At 42.1% G+C, this 27,403-nt stretch overlaps 1 protein-coding gene across 7 annotated transcripts in view; it reads right to left on the bottom strand.

Moving 5' to 3' along the window:
• Window positions 1-26,812, bottom strand: part of zmp:0000001168 (signal-induced proliferation-associated protein 1) — a 35,535-nt gene extending 8,723 nt beyond the window's left edge. For 4 of the 7 annotated variants that reach the window (XM_034890978.1, XM_034890984.1, XM_034890982.1 and 1 more), the window contains exons 1-10: window positions 26,463-26,812; window positions 8,363-9,956; window positions 7,506-7,630; window positions 7,219-7,407; window positions 5,614-5,788; window positions 5,009-5,112; window positions 3,697-3,854; window positions 2,632-3,238; window positions 2,031-2,305; window positions 960-1,394 (exon numbers count right to left, since the gene is read on the bottom strand). In XM_034890978.1, coding sequence (XP_034746869.1) covers window positions 960-1,394; window positions 2,031-2,305; window positions 2,632-3,238; window positions 3,697-3,854; window positions 5,009-5,112; window positions 5,614-5,788; window positions 7,219-7,407; window positions 7,506-7,630; window positions 8,363-9,467 — 3,173 coding nt within the window. In that variant the 5' untranslated portion in view covers window positions 9,468-9,956; window positions 26,463-26,812. Of the gene's footprint in view, window positions 1-959; window positions 1,395-2,030; window positions 2,306-2,631; window positions 3,239-3,696; window positions 3,855-5,008; window positions 5,113-5,613; window positions 5,789-7,218; window positions 7,408-7,505; window positions 7,631-8,362; window positions 9,957-10,642; window positions 10,908-14,936; window positions 15,062-21,214; window positions 21,270-26,462 lie in introns of those variants that run through there. The other 3 variants (XM_034890979.1, XM_034890981.1, XM_034890980.1) reach the window with 3 other exon arrangements.
• Between the last annotated feature and the right edge of the window lie 591 nt (window positions 26,813-27,403).

Genomic DNA, 27,403 nt, shown 5'->3' with positions numbered 1-27,403 from the left:
GCGACAACACACAAAGCAAATTTGCTGTTGGTGCTTCGTGACAATTTCTTTTTTAATCAAATCCAGAGGTCAAAACAGAAACTGGAGCACAAGTAATCTCTAGGAAGGCTTAGATGCATGATTCATGTTAGCTATCCTGCTCTCACAAAATCATCTATCAAAAATATCATATCTGATATGGTAGCCCTCAGATTCGTCACTTCTGCTTTGTGTGACAATAAAAAAACGGTCAAATACATTTTGAGAGCAGCACAGTTTATTATTAACATGTAAAGTTTCTTTATGCACAATTTCCACTTCAAGCTGCTGTGGCCTTTTGGAGTTTTCACAGTAGAACCCTCTGGTTTGTATGTATCAGATACATACGTGTTCTGCTAGTTTTAATACTTTGTAAACTGTCAGAAAATGACATTGATACTCAAGAGGATGAGGAAATAGTGGACAGTGAAGACCATACTGTCTGTTATTGTTTAAACGAAATACATTTGCTTTCTTGTTGTCATTTATTTGACTTGCTGTCAACTTTAATGGTCTGGAAATGTTTAACTTTTTACTGTGCAGCCATCCAAATAGTTACACACTGGAGTAAAATAACAAACATTTAAATGGAAAAAGGAACACTTAAGTGATTTTGTTCATGTGAGCCATAATTTTAAAACATTTGCATAAAATTTACACAGTTCATTGAAGCAGAGTGACACATTGCTTGGTGTCCTTGCTCTGTGACGCACCGACTCTGAGATTAAATTGTAATGTGTCAGCTTCAGTTTGAGGATATTTTCAGCCATGTTGGATGATTTAACAGCCCTTTTACCGGATGGTCTCCTAATGTGCAGATGTAACTAGAAAGAACGCATTATTACTTATTCACATTTTCTCTCTCTTTATAAAGCCTCCATAACACTCATATGTCAGGCCACAGCAGCTTGTATAAACAATAACATGAGCTTTACACTCACCCATCACACGTATCCCTGTAGAACAGCTGTTTCTCTAAAGAGTGGCTCCGTTTGAGCTGCGAGCCGCTGTTCTCCTGGCTCTGATTGGCCGGTTGGTCCTGCAGAGAAGTGGCCCGTAACAAAGGTAAGCTGGGCGGAGTGAGGAGGAGGACGTGGCTACTCTCACTTTGCCCTTCATCACACAACTGTCCTAGACCCTCTTCAGCCTCCACCTGCACCTCCGTCATGTCCGCTTCACTGACCGCAGATGCCTTCAGCTCGTCTTCCTTTGCTTCTTCCTCCTTCTCCTCCTTCTCCTCCTCCTCCTCCTTCTTTTCCTCCTCGTCCTCCTCTTCTTCTTCCCTATCGTCGAGTACCCAGGCCACTCCAGACTGAGCCTCGCCAGGTTTACACTCCGCATCCTTGATGGCTTTCTGGTACAGCTCGGAGAAACTTCTGCAAAACATAAAACATGCTTTGAACAAAGCCATCACGCCTCTCTTTTCCGCCAGGATTCTCATCCCACAGTTGAGTCATACATGAATCTAGAAGCCAAAAACAAAAGCCACACTTCCTATCAAGAATTACGGCATATTTGTTCCATTTTGCTTTGCTGACACAGAACAAGCATCTCAGGAGAGAAATATCCATGAATGACTTGGATTCTCTGAGGACACTAAAAGCAAAGTTAAGAGCTGCAGAGGTGTCCATTTTTTATAATGGTTTTATTTGAATTCTGTCCATAGCTGTGTATGCCCCCTCTCGGATGTCAGCCGAGTTGAAAGAGTAATGGGACAGCCTGTGCCAGTGTTATTAAAGATCATTAGACGGATTGATTGGTTGTTAACCGGCTGGTGTGACACTGTCTGCAGGCCTTCATTAACAGCAGAGTGAGTTGTGACCCCAGAGCGACACCTCTTGTTTTCCCGTACTGACTTGCCCCAATAACCACCTCCTCTTTATTTGCTGTCAACCTCTCTCTCACCCCCTCATGGGATCCACTCTCCACTGTTTGGAGCTCGCTTTATACCCATGAGCCCTTTCTCCTTGTTCTTTCTCTCCCTCTCCTCCTCCTCCTCATCTGCAGCCCACCTGCGAGGCTTGCCGTTCTCGTCCGGTGGGATGACAGTGATGTGGATCTTGTGCGCAGTGCGGAGCAGCCTGGTCCTCTCCTCGGGGCTCAGGTGAACCAGCGAGTGTCCACACAGCCGCACCACGCGAGCCCACAGCTGCAGGCCTCCGCTCTCAGCGTAACAGAAGCGCTGCAGCTCCGTCACAAAGCCCTCCTCGTTCATCAGGAAGCCGGGCTGCCCGACTCCGTCACGCAGGGGGGTAACCTCGAGAGCCTCACAGCCCCGCGTCACCAGCTGCAGAAGAGCAGAAAAAGATGAATGATAGACTGCATTTATAAAGAGCTATACTACCTTATCAAACAAAGCACTTTACAATTTGCCTCTCATTTACCCATTCACACACACACACTCATACACAGACATACAATGGTAACTTTGGGTTCAGTGTCTTGCTCAAGGACAACTGGGCATGCGGAAGGGGAAAGCCAAACTGCCAACCTTGTATTTAAAGGGCGACTTGCTCTACTTCCTGAGCCGTACAGCTGCCCCTGTAATAAACCATACACCACCAAACATAAACCAACCACTGCAAAATATTAAATCTGGACACAATCACCCACCTCTAATCTCTGCACCACCTCTCGTATATCTTCTGCCTGGCTCTCCATCACACTAATTGACACTGACTCTCCGCGCTCATAGAAGATATCCAAGCAGGGCCCCCCCTCCTTAGCCTCTGTCACTGCCTTCCAACCAATGACATCTCGACAGGAGCAGTTAAACACCACTTTTCGTGTGCACCTCTCAATGAGCACCACCGACTCAGCCGACACCCCGAGCAGACATGGGAGCCTGTGCTCCCCCGCCTCCACTTCATCTCCGCTGTTGACCATCACAGCCCACACCAGTGCCCCGGCACTGTGCAGCTCGGCCCCTTTGGCACCCTTCAGCTTGTCTTTGCGCTTGCCTCCCAGAGAGAGCAGGGGGAACTTGGTGGAGGAGTCGATGGGCGTGGTGGTCACATAGTTTTCGGCTAGGTCCTTAAGGTATTCCTGCCGTGTGCGGGTGGCCATGGAGCGGAACTTTTCGGACTTCTCCGCAGCGTTTTCAGCATTCACTACCTTCGCCAGGAGGAAGTCTCTGAAGGCAGACGAGCGAGGGAATCGGGCACCCTTAGGAAACAGCGGGCCAAATAATGGCATGTCTTTAGAGCGTGTCACAGCCACCCTGAGAGGGAGAGAGAAAAACAGGAATGACACAGAGGGAGAGAGAGAGAGGGTGCAGCAACAACATTCAATCTATGTCTTGTTTTTCAGTACTTGACTGTTGTGTAGTGCTCTCCAGAATTACAAACAGAATTTGCTGCAGTGGAGCACGCTTTATTTTCTCCATCTGAGCTGCACCGCAACTACTATGACGTATGAGACATATGTGTAAGAGCGCACATAATAACACCCGTCTTAACATGCATGTCATGGATGACATGGGGAGTGAAATCATTAACTATTTTTGATTCTTTTCCTGAAAGCCCAGATCTTTCATTACTTATCTCTACTTCTTATGACATATAGGGCACACTGGCCAACTATGAAATTTCCCTCTTTAAAAGGAAGGTGAGGTCTTTTTGGGTGGTAAAAAAGAGTATTTATTTTGAACAGAGAGTAAGAGATAGGATTAAGTCAGACCTGTAATAGGTGTGGTCAGAGCATTGCTCGTGAACCTGAACGATGATGAAGACATGTTGGAAATGGGAGCGGATGGCCTTTGGAGTGAAGGGTAGGGCGCCTGGCTCCTGAAACACGATCGTCACAATGTCGTTACCGATGTGTCGCTTCCTCAGCAACTGAAGAGGGAAAACAGAGACACAGAGAGATTTAGACCGGAGTATTTATAGTAAACCACAAACGAGCCACATCTCAGCATAACAGTTTGTCTTGTTTTACATCTCAAGAATCTACAAGAAAGGAGTTAAGAAGCATTTAAAGAGATTAATCTTAATAACTTAAAACAGTTTTTTTTTTTTTTATTGAAGAAGGGGCGTGAAATAAACTGAGATTATTATTATGCTTTACTTATCAACCTATTGACATTGTTCTATTTTAATGGATGTAATTGTATTGTTGTAATGGTTATGTTATTATTTACTGTATGTAGTCTAAGAGTAAAAATGTGTTGATTATATGTATTTTCTTTAAAAGCAGACCCCAGGGGGAGTAGTTGCTAAGGCTAACTTACTTTGCATCCCGAAAACTAAATTAATGCTGCTAATTTAAATAAAGGCTAATTTATGAAAGTTAGCCTTTATTTAAAACTTGTGAAAAGAGCAGTCCAAAAGCTAACTAAAACGAAATAAACTAAAAATGATAAGCAGCTGTAAGTATTCTCTAAAATAAACGTGCTTGTCCATGACCATGTTGTTGCTATCTACTAATTAGAAAACTTAAAAAACAGATATAAATAAATAAAAACTAGAACTGAAACTACATTTAGAAACCTCCCGCTTTATTAACTGGCAACAACCACAGAGTTAAAATAGAAATATCAGGGCTTTGTCATTTTGATGTTTTGTTTTATTTAAACCTTTAATCTTAATATTAGCACGTCATGTCCAGTCTTTTGTAGGTGACATCAAACAGGCTTAAACCGTAGACTGCACATAGAGAAGTGACAGTCATCTGAACAGGAAGTCTGTCTGAGAGGCGAAAGTGAATACCTTCATGGTGGGAGTGAACACTGGGAGGCAGGATTTTTATGTCATGCTTGTTGCGGAGTACAGAGCCTTTTTCTAAAGCGTTTCCCAAAAGCTTGACAGTCTGAACTGAAATGGGTAATGATGGTTGTAAGACTGATGCAATTCTTTTACACATAACATCGAGGGGAAAAAGTGTCATTCTGTGAATTACAAAAGGTGAACTTGGCGTCGAAAAATGCTTGTGCAACACAAAAGGCAGAAGAAGGAAATGGTATGTCATTACGTTACATATGTTGACAAATTACCTGTTGTGTGTTGTTGGCTGTGTAGGGCAGCATAGTAGATACATGAAACATAATCTCATAGTCCTGGTAGCGCGTGTAGAGGGAGTGAGTCCCAGTTGAGTCGGCTACACAAGCAAAAGATACAGAGAGAGACACACACACACACACACACACACACACACACACACACACACACACACACACACACACTCACACACACACACACACACACACAAACACACACACACACACACACACACACACACACACACACACACATACATGCACATCCCACACATCACACAAAGAGACAGACAGATAGGGATTTAGCAAAATCAGTCAAGTTCCCTGAATGAAAGACTTGAAAAACTTGAAAAACTGAAACTGTCACAGTCAGGGTGAAATCTGTCATATTTGCTGTTCTCCGCCACTCACTGTGAGGAAAACAGCTCTCAGATAATCAGCCGTGACTATGCTATTTTGCAGGCATCACTCAGATTACATGTGCCTAGATAGGAGTTATCTTTGGCTTTCAGTGGTGCACTGATGCCCTTCAGATAATGGTCCTGCGACAAGGTGAGATCCTGCCAATAGATGCGGGTGTGGTGCAGTTTTTTTCAGCTCACTCTTGTTGTCCAGTTGAGCCCGGTATTTCTCCCAGCCCTTCAGCCGCACGCGCCCCCCGAGCAGATCCAGGAACTCCTCAAAGGCCGGGCCAGAACTCTCATTGTTGTACATGTCTTCCTCTGAGCTCTGCCCGGCCCGACAGTACATCACCCCAACCTTTCGCTGGAAATTCAGCTACATTAGAAGACAAAGAAGCATAGAGTTTATTATTAGCCTTCTGCCAAGACCTTTCATCTAATAGGGCATTCAGAGTGTTTGACATCTTACTTCCCAGATCTAAAAGCTTGTTTAAAAGAATTTTTGTTGTAAAATGCTACACACCTGCACAGCACACATTACACTATTAAACCTATCAATGCCCTTTAGTTTTTATGCCAGATTTCAGGGAGTCTTTCTGTCAAAGTTGTTCATTCCCTTTCTGAAATAGTTCCTCTTAAAGGTGGAGCTAGTGGCTATCTGGTGTGTGTGGGTTTAAATGCAATGAATGACAGTCTCAGAAAAAGTAATTTTTTGATTTATATGATAGGGTTTAAATGATTATGCGATCATCAATAATCTATGATCATCTTGGCTGCCGCTTCTTGAAATTTTCTTTTCCTCATTTCATTAGTTTTGTTTCACTTTTTTCTTCATTTGTGTTTCTCAAAGTAATCTACTCGAGGACACCACTTTGAGAACTTGTGTCAAAGTTATTATTATGCTGAAAATGTTTTGAATTACAAATTGAAATATTGATGTACGGATCAATCATTAATGAAAAATAAAATAAAATTGAAACTAAAACAATTTTCGGTCTGTTGATATTTATTTTAGGAAATATAAGAAAAGAAAAACAAAACACACAACAGAAAAGGCCACAGTAGAACACAATGCAGACACATCATACGGACTGAAAAGGTAAAGCTAAAGTGACTTTTTTATGTAAACAAATAGCATATATCAACAGAAGAACCCGTCCTTATCGGTCACTAGGTGGTCTAAAAGAGGATATTGCACTATTCTGTTGCAGATAAGTGCCTTTAGCCAGTCAGCCTGGTCAAATAACAGATTATTATTGGATGATAATTCTATACACATGTTGGCACTGAACTTCCTTTTCACTGCTATCTACAGTGTATGTTGTATATGTATTTACTATGTCAGTACTCCTTCTTCCACGTTTAAAAAATGTGTGTCCTATTCCAATCTTCAAATTGCATGCCCAGTTTTGCTCTCCTGTATTTTAGGAAGCCTTTTGTAACAACTTGGTCAGGGACTACAGATAGAAAATACAATGAAAATAGGATGAAAACGTTTTTACCATGCATAGTTATTAATTTGTACCATCCCTTCTCAAATCTCAAATGCTGTTTTGTTTTAAAAAAACAAAACAGCATGGTGATTGATTGGTCATCATGGCGTCAGAGGTAGAAAAGAATGGACAGACATAGATAACTGCACTTTCACACCTAAACCCACTTGATTCATCACTGTGGAGGTGTAGACTTCAGAATGTCAGCTTTTCAACAACAAATGTTTGCGTGTGATCTTTGAAAAATTTGTCACTGAAAAGCTTTCTGTCTGACACAGCAGTCATTGGTGTCAGCAGTCGTAGTGTTACTCACCCCCTGTTCATCCAGCTTCAGCAGGGTGTCCCGAACCTTGGGGGAGTTTGAGGCCAAGCGAAGGCAGTGCAGGTTCAGTTCAGGCATGATGAACTCCAGCAACCTCTTGGGAGACAAGCCTCGAGGGGTTGTGTGACGAGCGGCAGAAGGCACAGACTCCTCCAAGATGGAACCTCGCAGTGTCTTCATCTGCGGACACGAGTCACAGTAATCACATCCAGTCAAATCAATTTTACACACACACTGAACTGGAGAAGAGCTTGGAGGAGATAAAAGTGCTGGTTTACCTCTGTGGTGCGAAAGATGATTCTGTAATTGTACTGAGCTCCGCTGGATCCTTCTTTCTCATCTCGACGGAAACTGATTGCCACCGGACCGAGACGATCGTCCATACCAAAGAAATTCTGGTGTTCTGTGATGACAATACATGTCAATATAACTGTGATAGTGTTGGTGTTAAAAAAGGATGAACATAATCAGTGTTTCCTCTATGTTGATTTTGTAGTGGCGCCCTGCCATTGCAAAATTTCTGCCTCCACGGTTTGAGAAATAGGACAGACGCGCAATGGTTGCCTTTTAAATTATCCTGCCTACATTGGCTAGCACTCACATTGCAATTTAACAACAAGTAGAACTATTCAGAGGTTATTGGGCCCGTCCAGTTTAACTCTACACAATGTTGTGTTGGTGTAGTTTCTTCAGAGTCAACTATTAAACGGACAGCTCGACCACAAACATCACCGCGGTGGGTCCATTCTTATTGGACAACGTACAACTTGTGTCAACTCATCAATATCAAACATCTGGAAACATTAAAACAGGTAATGAGTCAGTGTCATACAATATAAAATGTAAATAGTCTATAGATGTAGTCATTTGGGATTTGGTTTCCCTATGAAGAACTGCCCCCATTGCTTAAACATTATCCTAATGGAAACACTGATGAGGTTCATACAGAACACTTTTAGGGTAAAGAGCCCCCCCCCCGGCCCCTCATATATCAAAACAATATATTTATGGTAAACAAGTACATAACCCTACACCTTTTCTTACCTCCCCCTCCTCCCTTGTAATTTTTGCACAGTACCTAAATTATAAGGTGACAAACCGGAAAATGTCTGAACATGTAGGCTACTCCACGTACCTTTCATGTAGAAATATTTGCGGTAGTAATGGGCTCCCAGATCCGCATGCTCTATAAAGTAGTTGCTCTTGCCCTGCTGTTGGACATGACTCTCTCTGGGCTCTTCCAGGACCGACACTGCATCGTTGGGGGTTCGCAGGCTCGACCAGAGTCCTTGTCTCCCCTGGGATTGCCCCAGACCCACCTGCTCTTCTCCCCCTGTCTCATTTCGGAAGTGGGGGCAGCTGAGCAGGAGCTCGTTATCATTGCCATCCCCTTCGTCCAGAAGCGACTGCTCAGGGTCATCTGCATTCAGCCCGCTGCCTCCCCCGCCCTGCGCAGGTGAGGACGGGGTGGCTTGAGAAAGGGGGCGCAGCTGGGAGGCAGCTGAAGCCCCTGAGGTGATATTCTTTTTCCGTCCAATGCTGTCTCTGTTTGTGGCTGCCTCGGTGAGGTCAAACAGGATGCTCTGAACATCGTAGTGGGCAAAGTTCCTCACCCAGGCTCCGCCCCCAATGTTGTCATACGGACCTGGTTGAGGGATCTGAGGGGGTTTGGTCTTCTTACTCAGACCTTCAGGCTTAGGCGGCTTGGCAGGTTTTGGGGAGTCCCCTGTGGAAACAGACAGACCCCGAAAGAATCCATCAGGTTCTGGAGGGTTGCCCTGCAGTCCCAAAAGCAGGAAAGGGTCTTTGAAACGAAGGGCATTTGGACTCAGGGGCCCCTGGTCGTCTGTGTTCAGCTCCTGGGCTTGAGTCTGTCTCTCCAGTGAGGACAGACTGCCGTATTCCCTATGAAGAAGCAAACCACCATCCCCCTGAGCACCCGCACCCACCTTCTCACCAACCCCCCGAGCTGCTTTCCCTCCGGTCTTCCCAGAGGAATCCAAGTCTCCTAAGGTTACATCGCTGTTACTTCTCTGCATGATGTGGCCCCGGCCCACCGACCTCAGCGTCAGTCCCACACGGCTTGGAGTGAGGCTGTCCCCATCAGCTCCATCAGCCTCCCTTCGTGGCGGCCACTCCACTACATTTGCTTCTCGTTTGGAGTCAAAGTTGACAGTGGCAATAGTTGGCCGCATGTTCTGACGGCGAAACTTGCGGACAAAGAGGTCATCTGACTGCATGTTGCCTTAGAAGCCTACTCCAGCCTAACAATCGTTTCCCCGCTCTTGTCCAGAACCTTCTGCTCTTCCAGTTAAATTTCTGTCCTGGTCTCTATGGTGCTGGTGTAAAATGGGAGCACTGTAAAGATGAAAAACCCACTTAAGAGAGGTAAACTTTCTCAACCCTTGGGCTCTAATATATGTCTCTGTAAGGTGCCACACTTTGTTATCACAAGCCAACAAGATCTTGAGTGTAGATGAGGAGGATTGAAGAGAATATGCAGCTGTGTCCCGTTGCAGGGGTTCGTCCAGGTGTGCAGATGTGTGTTTTGGTGGTGCTCCAGTTTTGGGGGGGATCCTTTCTGCGGAGTACGGATGAGAGGATCATCACTGGAGCAGGAGTCCTCTGTGTGGGAGAGGCTCTATCTCTATTAACCCTTCTAACATGGCATCCACTCATCTGCACTCTTCAGTGCCTGCTGCTTCCTTTTGGTCTGGTCCACTGGCCACCTGTAGAACAAAAGAGAAAGAAACATCTTTTATAGTCTTGTCTTTCCCATCATTCACCCACAGTGCTATCTTAATCAACAGCTTTATATTTAACCCATAGCAGCTTGTCAGTAATTCCACAGCAACACTTTGTGGAGAAAAACAGTTTTGAAAAACAAGTTTTGAATCCCAACAACAAAGCAGCAGGCAGATCTGACGTGTTTTATTGTCGAGTAATGCCTTGTACCTCTGTTTTCTTTCTTTATTATTATTTCCTTTGCACACTTTCCGTTCCAAAGTTTCCCTAAATAGTTCCCAAGCAGACTTAATGCTCAGCACATTCACCCTCCCACACACACACACGCTCACAATAGACAGTATTAACATGGGGGAAAGGGTCTTCCTGGTTTACAGACACGCTGCCAACATACAAGAAGAAAAGTGCAAACTGTCTTTCACCCTCACATATGTTCACACACAAACAGCGTGTTCTTTCAATCCTGCACCATTATTTGAAAGAATATAGAAAAAAATAACAACACAAACATTGTTTATAGCTACCGATATAGTATTTTGGAACTGCTCCTATACTATTTCCTAAGTCAAAACAGTTCTGAAGAGTCATTTAAAGACAACCGTCACAACCGTGCTTCCCCTTTTTTAAGTCCCAAAACAAGTCATTACTTTAAGTTTTGACTGAAACTTACCAACAAAGTGGGTTTAGTTTCAGGTACAGATCAGCCTGTTTCTGTCATCATTTGTCGCAGAGGCCCTGTCTCTGACCAATCTGACGTCTATCCACTTAAGCCGAAACCATTTGTCGGTCTCAATGAGGTATGAGGCTTCTTCCTGTCTAGCTTTTTTACATGCATCTCTTCTGTCGTGCTTGCAACCTAAAGAGCAGGTGCAGTGGTGCAGAGCTGCTACCAGAAAAGCTTGACACATACACACACGCAATGTAAAAAGGCTACAGATTAAAGTGAGGAAGTCACATGAATTTTTTTGTTTCCCTTTCTTGCCTGCTCTCACACTCGTTCCATTTCCTCACAGTAATAGAATTTATCGGCAGACGTTTCCATTTTGCTGTGAAAAGCCTGTAAACAAAACATGGAAGTTGAGTAACTGTTATCCAAGTTTAACAGTTGTTACAACGGTGTGTCAAAATATGCTAACGTGTGTTGAGGTGAACCTATCATGCGCTTATACCATCTAGAATACATTTGGTGACACTGGAGTGGCTCACTTTGAGCAGGAAGAGTTGCAAATGTAGATTTTTCTCACAGTTTTTTGTTAATACTATTGTGGATCATGTCGGCCCTTCAAAAAGAGTAAAAAGGCTTTTATTAGGCTTTGAAACACGTTATTATTTTGTATTGTCTGATGCGGCATATGATCACTTCCAGCATTGTCTTCTGTGCCTGTTTTCTCATAACTTCGACATTGGACACTTTATAGAGAACAACAGCCATCCAACTATCAATGCTATTGTTATCAACACTGCAAATGTTCCATTTTAGTTTGAAGGGAGAGTCGGTATCTGGAAACTCGGTGCATTTTATGAGTAGGTCTTCTGTGACATTACCCACCACGGGGGGTCAAGGTCATCAGTGCTAAGAATTTTTCATTCTGCAGCCTGATTCACAATTTAAAAACATTTATGTATGAAAAGTGACGTCCATAATGATGGTCAGTGATGAATAATCTCCACACACTATTAAATGATGCCAATTAATCACCCTGAGTTCACTGAAAAAGCTGAAACCGTTTCTGTTTCCTAGTTTTTGATGCTTTTCAATCATTTCTATTTGGTAATAGGCCTATATTTAGTTAGTTGTTGTGACAGCCACCTGAAGGCCTATATTGCATCTCCAGTCAAACTGGATTGATGATGTCACTGTCAAGCCACAATTAGCCACAGCAGATCCGCTGGTTGCATTAGTTGCTACCAGCATCAGGATGTTGTAAAGAAGACTCAGAACTCTCCCTGTTTAGGTGCACATCTAACAGATTGTGTTGAATAATTATTCTGCCCATCACCAGGCGTATTAGAGACAAACCCATTGAAAAAACAGCTCCACAAAAAGTTATGAATCGCATAAAACTTCTCTCCCTCCGGGTCCAAATGTGCCACAGGTATACCAAGGGGGCCGGGCCACAAGCTATCTATTTAAAGAGGTTTTTTTTAAATTTGCAATTTTACTTGAGTCAGCAGCAGCTGAGCTTGCTGCAGGTTTAAATATCCTCTATCAAATTGTTTATCCTCTGTCAAAGTTTCAGATTTGTCAGCAGTTTGTTCTAAACATTGTGATGCGTGTGCATTGAGGTATCCAGGGCAGCCCAAGTTACCAGTTATACTTTTTGCTTCTCCGCATGACAAAATGGATGTAGAAAATGTCACAGTCAGTGTTATATAAACTATTATATTTGATCTGAAGCTGACTTGTTTCCTTTCAAATAACAAATGCCTGTGCTGTGTGACATTAATATTTTGAAGTCTCCAAAGAATCGGCAAACATGTTGGAAGGACACTGTTTTCTCTGTGGCGATACCATGGTAACAATCACATTCAGGTTTTAACCACTTACATCAACAATAATATGCATTTGAGTTTCATGGTGTGGCTCTGTTCGTGCAATGCTCCGAAACAAGGTGACACAGATGGTCTTTCAGCCTATAATCTCCCGGGAGAACCTGAGACACACAGCCTTTGATGGATTTAAACACATATGGGAAGAAACATACAAAATACATAAATCTGAATGCTAATACAAGAAGGGGCCGGGAAGGAGAGGTTAAATTACTGGACACAGGCATGATGCACATTTATGTATGCAGGGCCACGGATTGTCAAACTACTGAGTTCATTTTCACCCTCTGTAACCTACCTATCCATCAAAACAATGCTTTGTTCAGAATCAGCCTTACAGTGGATAAGACCTCAGTTGCAGCTCTGGAGCTGAATGTATGCAGATAGAATGAGTGCCAAATGTATTTATGGATGATTAGTGTTACAAGCAGGCTGTGGTTTTGTGTGATTGAACAATATGTCCAGACATGTATTAAATGGACTATAAAGTGACTTCCTTGTGTTTCTGAACCAACATGAGGCTGGATTATGTTCGCTTCAAAATGAAACAGAGATGCTGCAAATGTGGAGTGATGAAAATTGCAAAACACTTCTTTATTTAGCACCCCTCATTGCTCCGGGCTTCTTTTCCTCTAATAATTCAAGACATTTCTGGCCATGTGTGGTTTCCAATCTGACACATTGAGCACTGGGTCACATAGAGAAGACTCTGTGCAACGTCTGTATGGTGCCAAGGTTGCTGACATTAAAACCCTGCTCATGTTTCTTTCTGGGAACCTGCAAATGTTCTCCAACACCATTACCCATATGGGCACACGTGATGTTTGTCTTTGCCTATTTGCAATTATAACGTGCAGCATCAACAGAATGTTTCACAAGGCCTTGAAAAGGTGTGAGCAATCAATTGTGTCTGCTGTCTCAAAGTGGGAGTGTAGATTTTTTGCAGCCGGTTCTTCAAAAATAAAACACAGATTGCCTTCATGTTGCATCAACAATAAACTGAACTTCCAGGGTCGGCCAAAAACACTCCTGCTCTCCACCAACGCAGGTTGCACATGGGACACTTATCACTCACCGCCCCACAGATTACATTTAACATAGCTTCCTAAGACCCACGACCCATGAATCAGTCCTTGCTTCCATAGCAAACTGTTTAGTGCCACCCTATTTCAATGTGGTATTCAGTCCTCCATTGCTTTATTGTTTATTCTACTTAGAAGGTGAAATGGCTCCACATATGTGGAACAAATCCAAAACAGCTGGATACTTAGCTCAAAAACATGCACAAAATGAAAAACGAGAAATGTTGAAGTTTGCAAATGCATCAGGAAAAAAACCCTAGCAAGTTTTTTTTAGCCATGCTAACATGCTATGCTAAACTACAATGTTGAACATGGTGAACATTACGCTATAGATCAGCCTGACAATGTGAGCATGTTAGCATGTGAAAGTTAGCATTTAGCTAGTCTCGCTTTGCCAGACCATCCTCCAAAGCTCTCTGAAGGAGGGTCTGGCTACTCCACGTAGCATTTGTGGATCGGAGGCTTATGTGCTCTGGTTTAATTGCATTTCTTTAAACCAATATGAATCATCATCATCGGTGGCACTAAACACCACACGCAGCCGCTGCAAAATGGTCGTGCGAGAGAAAACTCAGTATTGATCCAGCGAATTCAAAATTTCAACACAAAGAAAAGAATAGGAAAATACATGCATTCGGCGGAATTTTCTGCAGCACCGCGGCAATCCCAGAAGTGGAATGCAAATGATTTAGAGAACATTTCGCTAATGGCTGTGCCTAAGGATAGTCTCATAGAGCTGATAGGGTGGCTGCAGACACTTGGTGTCTTAAACATTATTACAATTTATGTACTATCCAGTATATACAGTCCATGTTAATTTAGTGTAAATTCTTAATCCACACAAATGTATGCATCTACACAAATTAGTTTGACACTAGTGATAATAAAACCTCATAGGATATTTGTAAAGTGCAATAATGTTTACCGGTAGTTCATGTGGCTCCTTAGAGGTCTGGAACGGATCAAAAAGGGCACATAATACACTTAAATATACTTGTACCTACAGAAAACCGAGGCCTGCTTAGTGTTCCTCAGATGTTACAGTTTTTTAGGTTCTTAATTGGTTAGACCTGAATTGTAAACCGCTTTAAAGAGGAACCACACAGAACTTGGATCACCAAATTATTCGCATGATTCACATCTACATAATCTATCTGGTGTTTCAGCAACTGTCAAGTAGGCTAAAGTGTTATTAAGTTATTTTTTTATCTGTGTTTACCACTGTGTGAGGGTAGTAAACACATTCCCTTTGAATCAGAATCAAGCACAGCAACAAAAAATGGCACTTTATAAAAAGATGCCAAAACGTTTAAAAAGCAGAGATTTCCTTACCATTACTGATATGCAATTGCTTCTTACTAACCTTCACTGGTCCAGACTTTAAAATACATATTATTACCCCACCGACAGGGACCTCCCTTTTGAATAGAAACTGTCCCCTGTCTGTTACCGCTATGGAGAAGTGTGTGATATACCTTATGTAGAAGTACAAAGTAAAGAGGAACTGAAGTGTTGTGTCCAGCCCACTCATGTTTCAGCTCAATTTATTTGGGAACCTGTTGTATTCCAAGTGGGTTTTTTGCTGCATGTTTAGCTGTCATTGTGCATCCTCCCAACATAAAAACGGTGAAGCTTTGTCATTTAAACAACTACCTTTTGATCCAAAAACGCTAGAAAAAAACAAACCAAAATAAATTATTGATGACCAGCTTCATGATTTACCATGGTATTTCTAGCTGTACAGTCTTATACTTTTAAAGCAATCTGGCCTAAACCAAACCCTAATATGATCGTAAATGGATCATTTTGTAATAGCAGGACTGACTAAGTGGCAATAAAAAAAGGACGTAAGCATATTATGATGACTTGAGACAATAAACAGCGACGGGAAGCTTTTTTTCTTAAAGCTTTCAGTACAGCTAATTGTACTCTGATTGTAAGCGTGCATGGCTTTTTGTCTGAGGATGCTGATAATCTTGCTGGTTAAAACTGCTTCCAGAACAGGACCCACTAGCATAACTTCAGTCTGGATCTCTCTAAATACTGTGCAATATCTGCATATTCTTCTTATTCCAAAACATAAAATATAAAAAATCCGGAAGCAACACAAAACTCCTTTCTCTTGTGTGCAAATACTGTGTACAGTTAAAGTTGCAAGCAGTCGCCCACGTTCACAATGCACATACATTTCTCCATATCGCTCAGCAGAGCGGTTGATGAAAACCGTAGATAACCTCTGATGCTCCCCGAGCCACAACTCTACCGCCACATCAACAGAAACTTGACCCTTCACTGCGCTGCTTGGCAGGAACCACTTAAACACTTTATATTAAATGGCATTGAGGATGCACTGCACAACATTTTCTTTGCTGACTTTTTGGCATTACTTAAATCTCCATGATCTGGTTGTTCTGCCATTTGCACTTCACTGATAGTTCCATATGTCATTTGTGTCTCAACAGTCTAAAGAAACATCAGGCACTCTCCTGCCTTTCATCCATACTGACTGAAGCCGATTCCCCATATAAATCTAATCATGGATCATTCAGACTATTTCATAAAACAGCTGCATTATCAGCTTCCTGTGTGGTGCTATTCAAGGATTGCATCAATATTAAACTGACTTAAACTATGTCTTGGTTTCTCTCATCTGCCACAGGATTAGTGCAGAAGGTAAAAAGCTGATGCTCTCCAGATTTGGTTTTGAAGGTTTGGAGCATTCACTAAAACACTCGCTGCCCTCCGCAGATCCTCTCACGATACCAGAGCCGGTCTCCGTCCCAGAGAAACTCAATAATGCATGTAGACAGCAGTGTTTATTCCTGTATTTCAGAGCTTAAATCTCAGTATTGTACTCACATGCTTCAGATAAACTAGACTTAATTTTAGTGCTGAAAAATCAATTTCTTTATGTGTGGAGTTACATCATGTCCACCAGAGGTGATGACAGCATTAGGTCTGCCTGAAAATTGTGAAATGACACTGTGGTGCAGCATCAGTATCTGCTTTTAAGGATTATATCTTTGTATACTGTTGCCTACTTTGTTTGTTTGCACCACATTCACTTTGAGTGGACATTACTGCCCAGGGTAGATGTTTGGTTTAACTGACAACAATAAATGAGGTCCATTTCCATGTTAAGTCAAGGACAAGGTTAACTGGCCTCTGGTGTATTATCTCAGGGACACAAACTGAAGTCCGATGAGCATCCTATTAAACATACACAGTTTTGGGGAAGTCTTTGTCGCTTGACTTATTTTGCACTCTCTCATGCAAGTGTGCGTCCTGTGAAACAGGAAGAGATGACTGACTTTTGAACCCTGAGAGGATGGGTGTCGTCATTGTTTCTACTCAACACTTCCAAAGCTATGCCACACTGCAGCATGAATGAGCAGCCAGTAACTGAAGTCAACTTAACCGCAGCTTGTGCGCTTTAATCATAATTAACACCGATGTTGCATGGGGAAAGAAAGATTGCGTCCTGATATAGATGGCTGAGATTGGATCTATTTTCTCTTCAGGTGAAGCTGCGGAAATTGGATTACCAGATTAGCAGCAAATAGATGAGATTAGTGACAAAAGTGCACTTACTGCAGCCTTATCAACTCTATCATATCAAACTGCAACTGATCAGACTTGCAACTTACTGTTGTGCTTGTGTTCTTTTAGAATTGAGGACAGAAGTTGTGAAACACGCTGCATGCCTCCACAGATAATTCTTTCAAAGCAAAAGAATGTTTTGACATGTGACATTAAAATGATACATAAAGATGGAACCAGCACTAACACTATAGTCTAGTTACTGCACCTCAGTGAATATCTAACTAGATGGGTAAACGTCCAGTTTCACAGTCATTCAGCTGCAAGTCTGCTGCTGTAGTGTCTTTGTCTATACGTGTAGTTAAAAGCTGCCCTGCTGATTCTTAACCACAAGGTCTAAATCAACTCCTAATAGTGATTGATTTTGGGAAATCTAAAGCCAGGCTCAGTCTCACTCTCATGTATTGATCCCAAGCAACTCTGTTAGGTTCGATATCAAGTTGCATCCCTGCTTTGCTGCAGAATGTGTGACACTACACTGACCTGGTGGCCACCTTGCTTTTAAGAAAGTAAATGTTTGTTAATGTGGCAGGATCTGATTCAGGAAACAAGTTTATTCTAATGCCCAGCGCTTTTTCTAGACATCCTTAATCTACCCCCACTGCCTCCCCCACCCCCCCTTTACCACACTGCGGACAGTGAACTGGGCCAAGTCCAGAGGCTGCTAAGTGGATGGTAGTCTACTGCAGCACTCTCTTTTTTGTAATGTGTTTTATCTCTCTTTTTCATTTAAACTGTTTGCAAATGGCAATCTGAGCTATTGGTCCCCAAAGACACATAAGCTCAACAGGCCGATTAAAAAAAAGACGATTACTGTCAAGGTGGCTTTAAAGAGAGCAGGTTTTTGAAGGATTTCATTATTGTGACTAATATTTTGCAGCGACAGAGAATGGCACTCCAGCCAAGTATGACTGTAACCCACAGTTTGATCCTGCCATTGATAATTATTTCTTTTCCTGCTATGCAAGCCATTCTCCACACATTTTGCCTTAAATATGACATATGCATAATCACAACTACGTGGCTTTTTGATTTCTTGGTCTAATGATGTTTTCACAACACTTCAAAAGGTGATGCTGACAGATATTAGAAGAGCAGTTACATCATTTAAATGTGTTGTGGTTATGTCCATAAAATATGCCGACTGAAGCATCACAACATAGAAAATGTTAAGCAAACCACACCTTTCTCCTATCAGTTTTGTTGCAGCTTTTTGATGAAGATTGGATCTTTTTAGGTTAGGATGATAACATTGTTTTCCTTTCCAAACACATTTGTATGCTGTCTGAAAAAAAAAAAAGATTCTTTTCCTTTTTCAAAGGATTAGCTCCAAAAAGTATGGCGTGAAAAATATATCAATCAGTGGAAATGTTAGAAGGACCAATCAGAAAAAAGAGTCATTGAAAGGCTGTCTTTGTCTGCATCAGCTCTGCTGTATGGCGCTGTTGCTATGGTTGTATGTGGATGTCAAACCTCCCTCTGGGCTCTACAGCATAATGATAAAACTTCAACTCTACACAATCAAATATCTTCCATTGCAAGGCGAGCTGCCCGCCTTTAAATATGTCCTTCAAAAATCGAAAATAAAGTCTTCTGCCTAATAAATTATTAATGAGGATGGGCAAAACGGGGCGAGGGTTACCAGGATGTTAATTATTCATTGGTTGGTTGCTCCCTTGTCCACTCTCTGGGATCCACACACAGACACACACTAACCAGAGCTGATTTGTTATGACTTATAACCAAGTCTGTGTCGGGATTCTTTGTGCACGTGCCTCACATCTTACAGTAAACCATCATGGTTGAGGTCCTACTCTTTAACTTCAGTAGTGTTTGGGCCAGTTTCTGTTCTTTTTTAGGCTGAACAACAGGAGACAAGGTTTTACGAAGAAAACAAGCTGCTGAAATGTAGAAGATTCTGACACTGTAGCAGCAAATGTGAATGTTTTACAAATCACTAGATGAAGACATTGTTTTGTATTATTTTTTTACTCATATCAGATGTAAAATCAGTGGACCTCCACCTTCAGTAAATGCTAAGAGGAAGTATGCTCAAAAAAGCTCCCTCTATAGTATTGTCCATAATAAAACCTAACTTCCTCTTGTAATAAATAGTACAATAGTACAACAAAAAGAAATACAAATTAAGCACTATTGTTTCTTACATAACCTGAGTGCTGTTCTGCCACAGTAAAATAAAGTATCTAACTCAGGCTATTGTTTGACATGTTATTGGTCAGCACATCACAATGTGTGCTGGCAGATCACTGCCACTTCCTGTGTATCTGAAAATACACCTTGTGACAAGTCATGTGGGTGACAGAGGGACAGGCCGGGCGAGGTTTAAGACCTAAATGTGAGACAGTTTGAGTACATGTGTGTCTTTGTGCGCCTTTAATGACACTATACAAGCCTTATAGTTGTGGCACACTGTCCCCACAGAGACAGGAAGAGCAGCTGTCCCTCTGTGTCTGTGTGTGGGCGTGTGTGTGTGACAGTGAAAGGAACTGACCCTCGGCTTCATGACTGCATCTATTTTGTTGAGACACGGTTCACTCTTGACCCCTCCCACATCAGTGTAACCAGCTCTGAGGCTGAGTAAAAGAGATTGCACAATATTGCTTTAATAGCACTCTAAAATGTTACCCTACCTTGTTTACTTTCAGAGGAAGAGACGCTGACCTCCTTCACTTCCTCACTTTCCTTATTGTCCTCTGAAATGTAGCCGAGTGCCCATGAAATAGCTGCAGCGCTAACAGTACCCACACGCAATCCACATTTCTCAGCTAAAAATCTCTGTTTATGGGACCACATCACAAAGCTGTTTTCAGTAACTCTAAATAAGTGTTGCTTGTAACACAAATTGCTATACATATTTGAAGAAATACTGCTGTCTCTTGTTGACTTTCACAGCTCAGGCATCATTAAAGTCTCCACACACCTTTGGCAGAGAAATCAAGGCCTATCCAAGGAGGAGATTACTCCTAATAGGAGATTACTGTTAAACTGATAAGCGATAATCTAATATGGCTGGTCAACCAATGTGAGATCTTAGTTTCATATCACCACATAAAAGCAAGTGGACTTCTTGGTTTGGTACTCTTGGAATAATTCATCAAATGACTTGGGCTGGAGAAGTACCTGTTCACCTCCTGGCCACCGCTAAGGTGCTCTTGAGCAAGGCACCAAGCACCCAACTGCTAGATGCGCCTTTCCATTGGCAGCCCCCTCCCTCTGACATCTCTCCACTTAGATCATGTACAGGTACTGAGCATATGTGTGTAATCCGGGCCTGTGTGTAATGTGTGTAATTTAATGTGTAGTTTAATAATGTATACATAATAATAATTATTATTATTATTAATGTGGATCCACTGCAACTAGTACCTCTAAAAAATGCACCTTCCTTAAAGTTAGTGTTGCTAGCTAATACAAATAATAAAAATGTCTAAAAATCAAAGATCATTAAAATGTGAAAAACAAACTTATTTCACATCCGCACACTGCAGACAAGCACTTGCTGCAGTTTACAGCCTCTCTCTTTCCTGGTGGCCTTGTGTCATTAACACCTTCTGACGTACATAAAAATGAGCCTACCATGCACCAGACAACCGTGGGGATGCAGATGGTGGTGGGTTCACTGTGATGCAATCTAGGCTTTGGTCATGAGAAGGTGCTGGTTCTGTATGTCTGAATATCTACACTTGTGAATGAAAACATATGACACAGTGAGTCACCAGAGGACTGCTATGCATCGTGTGAATTACTAGTGTGCACTAATGCTTGCATGGAATGATTCACTAAGCCATTACAGACAAGGTTTATCAGCCTATGCCTGGAGCCAACATTATTAATTTCTGGTGCTCATTTTTCTTCACTGAGGTATAAAATTGACACATAACCGCTATTACTGCAAGGCACATATTTGTGTCACATTAAAAAAATGACCAAGAATATGAGAAGTGTGGCAATTTTTAAGCAAACCTGAGACACGCCTTCCCTCTGCTTACCCCTCTATGGTCACATCTCAGTCAGTCAGTTTCTCGGTGCGATCTCTGTTTGGCCCTGTAAGAGTAGACAGACAGTTCATCACTGAAAGGTATCGGCTCAAAATGCGCTTGGTCTCTTACTTTTTTATCAGCACTGCCTTTAACATGTAAATGAAACAGTTGAGGTCGCAACTTCCTCCTCATAGTTGTGACAGAACAAAGAGGCCCTGTCGGTTGAAAATAAATGCGTTGGTGATCTCTAATATTTATTGCATTAGACCAAGAATAGAATATACTTCATTAGGGTATTTTTACAGTCCTCTCAGTGCTGGATGTTTTCTGCCTTTTTATCTCTATGTGCCAAGTATGTCGATGACGTGGAGTGGTGCGAGTGTGAATGGTTGGTTCTGGTCTGCTTTCAGTCGCTCTGAATACCCTTGAGGGCACTTCTCCTGTAATAGCAACATACACAATGAGAAAGAGTGACTGCACTGCTTAATGGTTTAATGTATGTATGACATAACTGAGAGGGACATTGGGATTAAGAATAATCAGCTCCAATGTATTTCTGAAGGGATTTTATAACATGCAAAGTGGTGTATGTTGAGGGATTTTATTAATCTAAATGTGTCTAAAGAGACAGAAATGTAAGCATTCACAGCAGATGCTTACATATGCAACTATGTCTCATGAAGGCAGCAGCTTCCACATATTTTAGGACTATTACATTAGGGTTTTGTTGTTAGAAAAGAATTTCTTATTCTTTCTCTCTCCATAGAAGCACAATGATTATAACTATTAAAAAATCATTCATTTAAATGAACAAACTGTATTTTGTACTTTGTTCACCCTTGCCTTCCCACTCGCCAAGGGGAGGGAGGTTCAGAAAGTATATTAAGGAGTATTATTCCTTTGTATCATTTGAAATATTTAACAGAATTGCTTTGTGCTGACAGCGGGTGTTCTAAAATCATCCAGGGAGCTTTTTAAAGCTTATGTCATTAAAAAGGACAAAACGACTACAGCGACTCTGTAGCCATTGAGAATAAACTCCCCAAATGATAAAAATAATCACACTGAATATTTGTCATCCAGTGAAGTACTACTCTGCAACGTACCCCTGGGCAACTAAAAATGGGCAACAGCCTCGGACAAAACCAAAGTGGCCAACGGGGGACAGGTGACAACAGCGAGCACAAGCTAAGAGGATCCACCCGGAGGCTTACACTGCCAGCATCCTGCCATTTGATGACGAGAAGGCTCCGCCTGTCCAACTGCCTTCCTCGCTGAGCCCCCACCAGGGAGCCTTGCCGGGGTGTAGCCATGCAAAATGGCTCCAAATGAGAGGAATGATACAATGCTGACTCAGACTAGAACAAAATCTGCCTGGTTACTCTGCAAGATGCTTCATCTAAATCTCAATGACTGAGTGTTAGTACAGATCTTTAGTATCTGCGCTGGATTTTTGGACCCATTTTGTTTAAATATTCATACATGGACCCTCTTGTATGGCGCAGGAAAAACTGGAAGCACCTTAAGATAAAAAACTGTAAACTGCATTTTCATTGTATTGTCAAGTGAAGACTGCTGATTGTTGACTGCTTGTCAGCTAATTGCTGAAGATGGCATCGTGGCAGGAGATTTTAGCCCAGATTTATTGTCCCTGACTGTGACTCGATCTTACCGCACAACTGTGATGCTAACTGTGCTCTTCATTATTCAGAGTAAAGCACACAAAGGTTATTCACTTCTCCACCTGCATTTAAAAGGGCAGACAACAACAGCATAGCTCTCTTCTACAGTACTTTGTATCTCTCTGTGATTTGGTTTCACAATGATAATGGCATTATTTTTTATGTCAGAGGTTATGGTTTGCATAAACAGTGAATAAGGGAGCGTTTAGGATTAATTTTAGGAATATTTTTATTTTTTAATAAGATAATTGTTCTGCTTGACAGTAACAACCCAATCTGAATCCACAACATGCCACACGCATGTAACACTCAAGCTCTCTTAGCTCATTTGGTGCAGGAAACAAAAGTAGGCCGATCGATTCAAGAGTCTCATCTAACCGTGCTTCCCTCCTACTCAACCTGAAATATTACCACAGAAGAAGCCTTTCAAAGGAAAAGACACCCCTCGGTTGTAAATTATTGCACTCACAATGCACAACTATTTTGTGTATCATGTATGACTATTCTTTTGTCATGGGCACCTCGGTTTATACCTATGAGCTCGAACTACAAAAAAACTACAGGTAAAGTAAGAGTCTTTTGGGATTTGTTTAGTTTTACATATTTAACAAGTCAAACAGTTCCACTGCAGCTGGACTGAAGAACAGACATAGCCCCGATACATTCATGCAGAAACGTCATTAGGACCGACCGCCATGTCATGTGTCCAGACCAGATCAAACTCAAAATGTGCTCATGTTCTGGATGTCACAGTATCCAAATTGGAGGAAAAATTATTAGTCAAACTGATTCCAACTTCTTAAATGTGATAGTGAGATTTAATTTAGGGTCATTCACAGGCTTCAAATCACACTGGTGAAACGCAATAGGTTTAAGCCATTGCTCTGAAAATGTAAGATGTCTGAAGGTATATATTTCCACTGTATATTTAAATGCCCCTTTATAATAACTCCTGGGTCAAAATATGTAAAGAAAGTTATGTTTTATTCAAGAAAGAAACTAGCTCTAACTCCTGTCAGCTGTATTCTGGGGTTAAATCCAAAAGCATTAGGTCTTGGCTCCTCCAAACTAAGGCTGCTGGAGGCGCTTTTAATGCAAGGAGATGCATTCTTCTTCTGTGGATTTCGAAGTCTGTTTCCACAATTTCACAATGGACTTCAGTTGTGTTGGAACTTCTCCCATTAGAAGCTATTAGCTTCTGGCTCAGAGACATGCCTTTATGCTTTTTCGAAATCTGGGACCCCTTCTTGGACTATATTGGGGAGGATGGTGCACAGACCCTCCAGAGTGGCCTCTATCGTCTAGCATGGTCTGAGATCTCGAAGTGTATTTTCAGGTGACATGCAATGGCTTAAGTAACCCATTTTGACTGATTCCGTCAAGTACTCCTCAACAGTGCAAGCCTGCTGTTTTTTTGTTGTTATTTTATTTTTTTATTCTGTTGTCTAGCTGTTTTTTAATGAGTTGGGCTAAAAGGAGGACTGTATTACTTACCCAGTGGCTGTCTTTCTTTACATTGTATGTGTCCCTTGGAAACTCAATAAAGATATTTTCAAAAAAGATATGATTGTAAATGTCTTTAAATGTATTTGGGTTTGGACAAAACAAGCAATGTGAATGTTAGCTTATGCTTCGGGAAATTAGGATACTAGCAGCCAAACTATTAAACGATTAATTGAAACAACACATTAAACAATAATTCACCGAATAAATCCTGAAATGAAATCATTAGTTAGGCCCGTATCCAAGCATCTCTTATCTCTCATCACCCCTCCAATAATAGGTTGACTAATAGGCAGACAGTTGTTGTCATACATGTAATTGTTTGAGGTGATTTAATTATGGAAAATAATGGAAACCAGTTGGCGCTAATTGCAAAACTACTTTACTAATAGAGTGCATTTCCATCAGTCTGACTTCGAATATACGTCTTCAGGAGAGAGGGCAATTAATAAAGCAGTTTTGTTTGGCAAAAAAAATCTATCATTACATTTTCATGAAGTTGGATGGCAAATTATGGACTACAGGCTTCTGTGATTCTGGTATTAGAAGGCCTCTAAATTACATTTTGGTTCTGTGCACCTTCTCTATCAAATAATACACAAGAACTCTGGATTAAGATACGGCCGGTGTTTGATTGATACACTGTGTGACTGAGAATTTGACTATTTTCAACAGCAGAGCAAAAGTCAACCGCAGTTGAGTTATATGAATAGGCTGCATTCTGTTAGCACTGACATTTCAGTGCACCTCATGCAGACACACTTAACATTTACCATTAAGAATAACAGTGGGTACAGTAAAACAAGGTGGATACACCTACACAACCCCGCATTCAAAGTTGACCCTGATGTAACACATTGCATCCTCCTGGCAGTCTCACTAGGAACACAAACACAATGCTATAAAGTCACTTTCAGTTAACACACAGCTTTCCTTCCATCATGTCAGGTCGAACTGCATTTTATTGTTTCAAATGCAGATGTCAACCACAGTGAACACCACATTCAATGAGGATCCATGCAGCGCAATGTAAATTAAAAATGGCCCATCTTTTGAGTGCATTGGCTTATGTAACCTGCTTGTCTCTCCCCCCTGCCCCCCCCCCCCCCCCCCCCCCCCCCACCCTCCAGTTCTCCATCCCTGCCTTTCTTTCCCTTCAGCAGCCTTATCCCTCCCCTGAAACCCTAACGTCTCGTTGACACACAGCCCCATCCTAAACTGGAGAGTACAGGGGGTGGTGAGGAGGGGGGGAGGAGGCTGACTCCTGCATCCCTCCTTTTCTCTGCCACCTTGAAAACAACACCCCGATTCCGGTTGTGGTTCTTCATTCCATCATCATCATCACAGCATTAGTGTTACAATGCTCTTCATCCACACAAATCCCCCACACACCGCATGCCTCATGGCTTTTTTTTAAATCTTTGAAAATATGTATTTACAAAAAAAAACCTGCTCCTCTTTTTGTTCCTGCATCTTCTTTCTGTCTCTTTTTCGTTCTCTGTGTCCCTCCACCTTGCCCTCATCTCTGAGTCCTGCAGCCACAAGCGCTCTACAGCAAGGTTTCACAGTGGCTCCTTGACAATGTCACAACATCATTTTTAAGACAATCCTGCCTCGTTGGAGGGTGCACAATGGAGAGAGACAGGAAAGATGATGGGGGGGCTAGTGTCGGGAGAGGAGGAGGGGAGGGAGGGGGAGGCTGGAGATGAAATGCGACAAAGGTTGCAAGCTGGATTCAAACCTACAATGTCGCGTGTGAATGGCATGCAGAGAGCTCACTGGGTAAAATTAATTTTTAAAGAGCTGACAACAACACAATGGGCAGAGAGGCAGATAGAGGACAAGCTGGGTGGTGGTATGATAATGCCAAGCCATTATTTCATATCCTCTATTGCGCTCATACATTGTCTCTGGTTGGATTGTGAGTTTAAGGGCATATGCATGCCTATACAGAGGTATGTGACATACACGGTGTGGATCCATCTATCTGAATTCATTATCGTCAGAAAGAGAACCCAGGGAGGCTGGATTGTGAATTCTCAATAACCTCAATAGAGAAAGAAAAGGCTTACCTCCACATTTCAGCTCTGCTCGACCCTGCCTTGTTTCATCCTGTTCCTCTCTAGCGACTCCCTCCCCTTCTCTCCCCATGACAGCATTTTTCTGCTATCTATCTCCACGGTGAGGCTCTTTCTCCTCCTCCTTCAGTTCCTCCTGTCTGCCGTTCTCTTCCTCTCTCCAAAAATAAAAATAAAACAACACGCACACTTCCCGATCTCTGTCTACCGGCTCCTCTATTCTGTTGTTGAAGTCAAGAGGCAGGTTGATTTGTGCTGTCCTCCTCCCTCTTTCTCCCTCTCGCGCTGATTCTATTCCATTCACATCACACTAGAGCCAACCCCCTCTTTCTCCTCTCTGTCTCTCTCTCTCTCACACACACACACACAGCTTTACCCGGACTCTCTCCTCTCCTCCCCCCTCCTCATCTCCTTGTCAGAGAGGGGTTGAGGCAGCGATGGACAGCAGCGGCCAAGGGGAGAGCTCTCTGTCTTAAGCTGAGCATTCAAAATGCTTCAGAGGAAAGACTGTACATTTAACAGTCTGCTAAATCAAGGACTCAAGAACCTCATACAATTACATCACACAATACTGATTGAGTCAAGACAGCTACCTCACAAGCTTTCTCTTTCTTTCTTTCGATACTATATTAAGGGTCAAAAGTAATCACAATAACAAGATAATATAATGTGTTCATTTAAAGCCTAATTTCTGTGTGCTGAAATGTACATTTCTGAAAGAGATGAAGGCTCAAAAGCACTCAGGGGCAAAGGTTAAAATGGCAGTGTGTGTGTGTCTGTCTGTGTCTGTGTGTGTGACAGTCTGTTTATTTGTAGAGACCTCTGTGTACTCCCCAAACGCAGCCAGTGTGGGTTGTGACCATAACAATCAACCTGCTAAAGAACAATGGGAGCACAGGAGCGTAATAACATAGCTCCCCTATTCTTCCCCAATA

Source organism: Etheostoma cragini, chromosome 13 (genome assembly GCF_013103735.1).
Source record: "Etheostoma cragini isolate CJK2018 chromosome 13, CSU_Ecrag_1.0, whole genome shotgun sequence".
In the NCBI taxonomy this organism is placed as follows: Eukaryota; Metazoa; Chordata; class Actinopteri; order Perciformes; family Percidae; genus Etheostoma; species Etheostoma cragini.
This window is presented reverse-complemented; position numbering and strand designations above follow the sequence as displayed.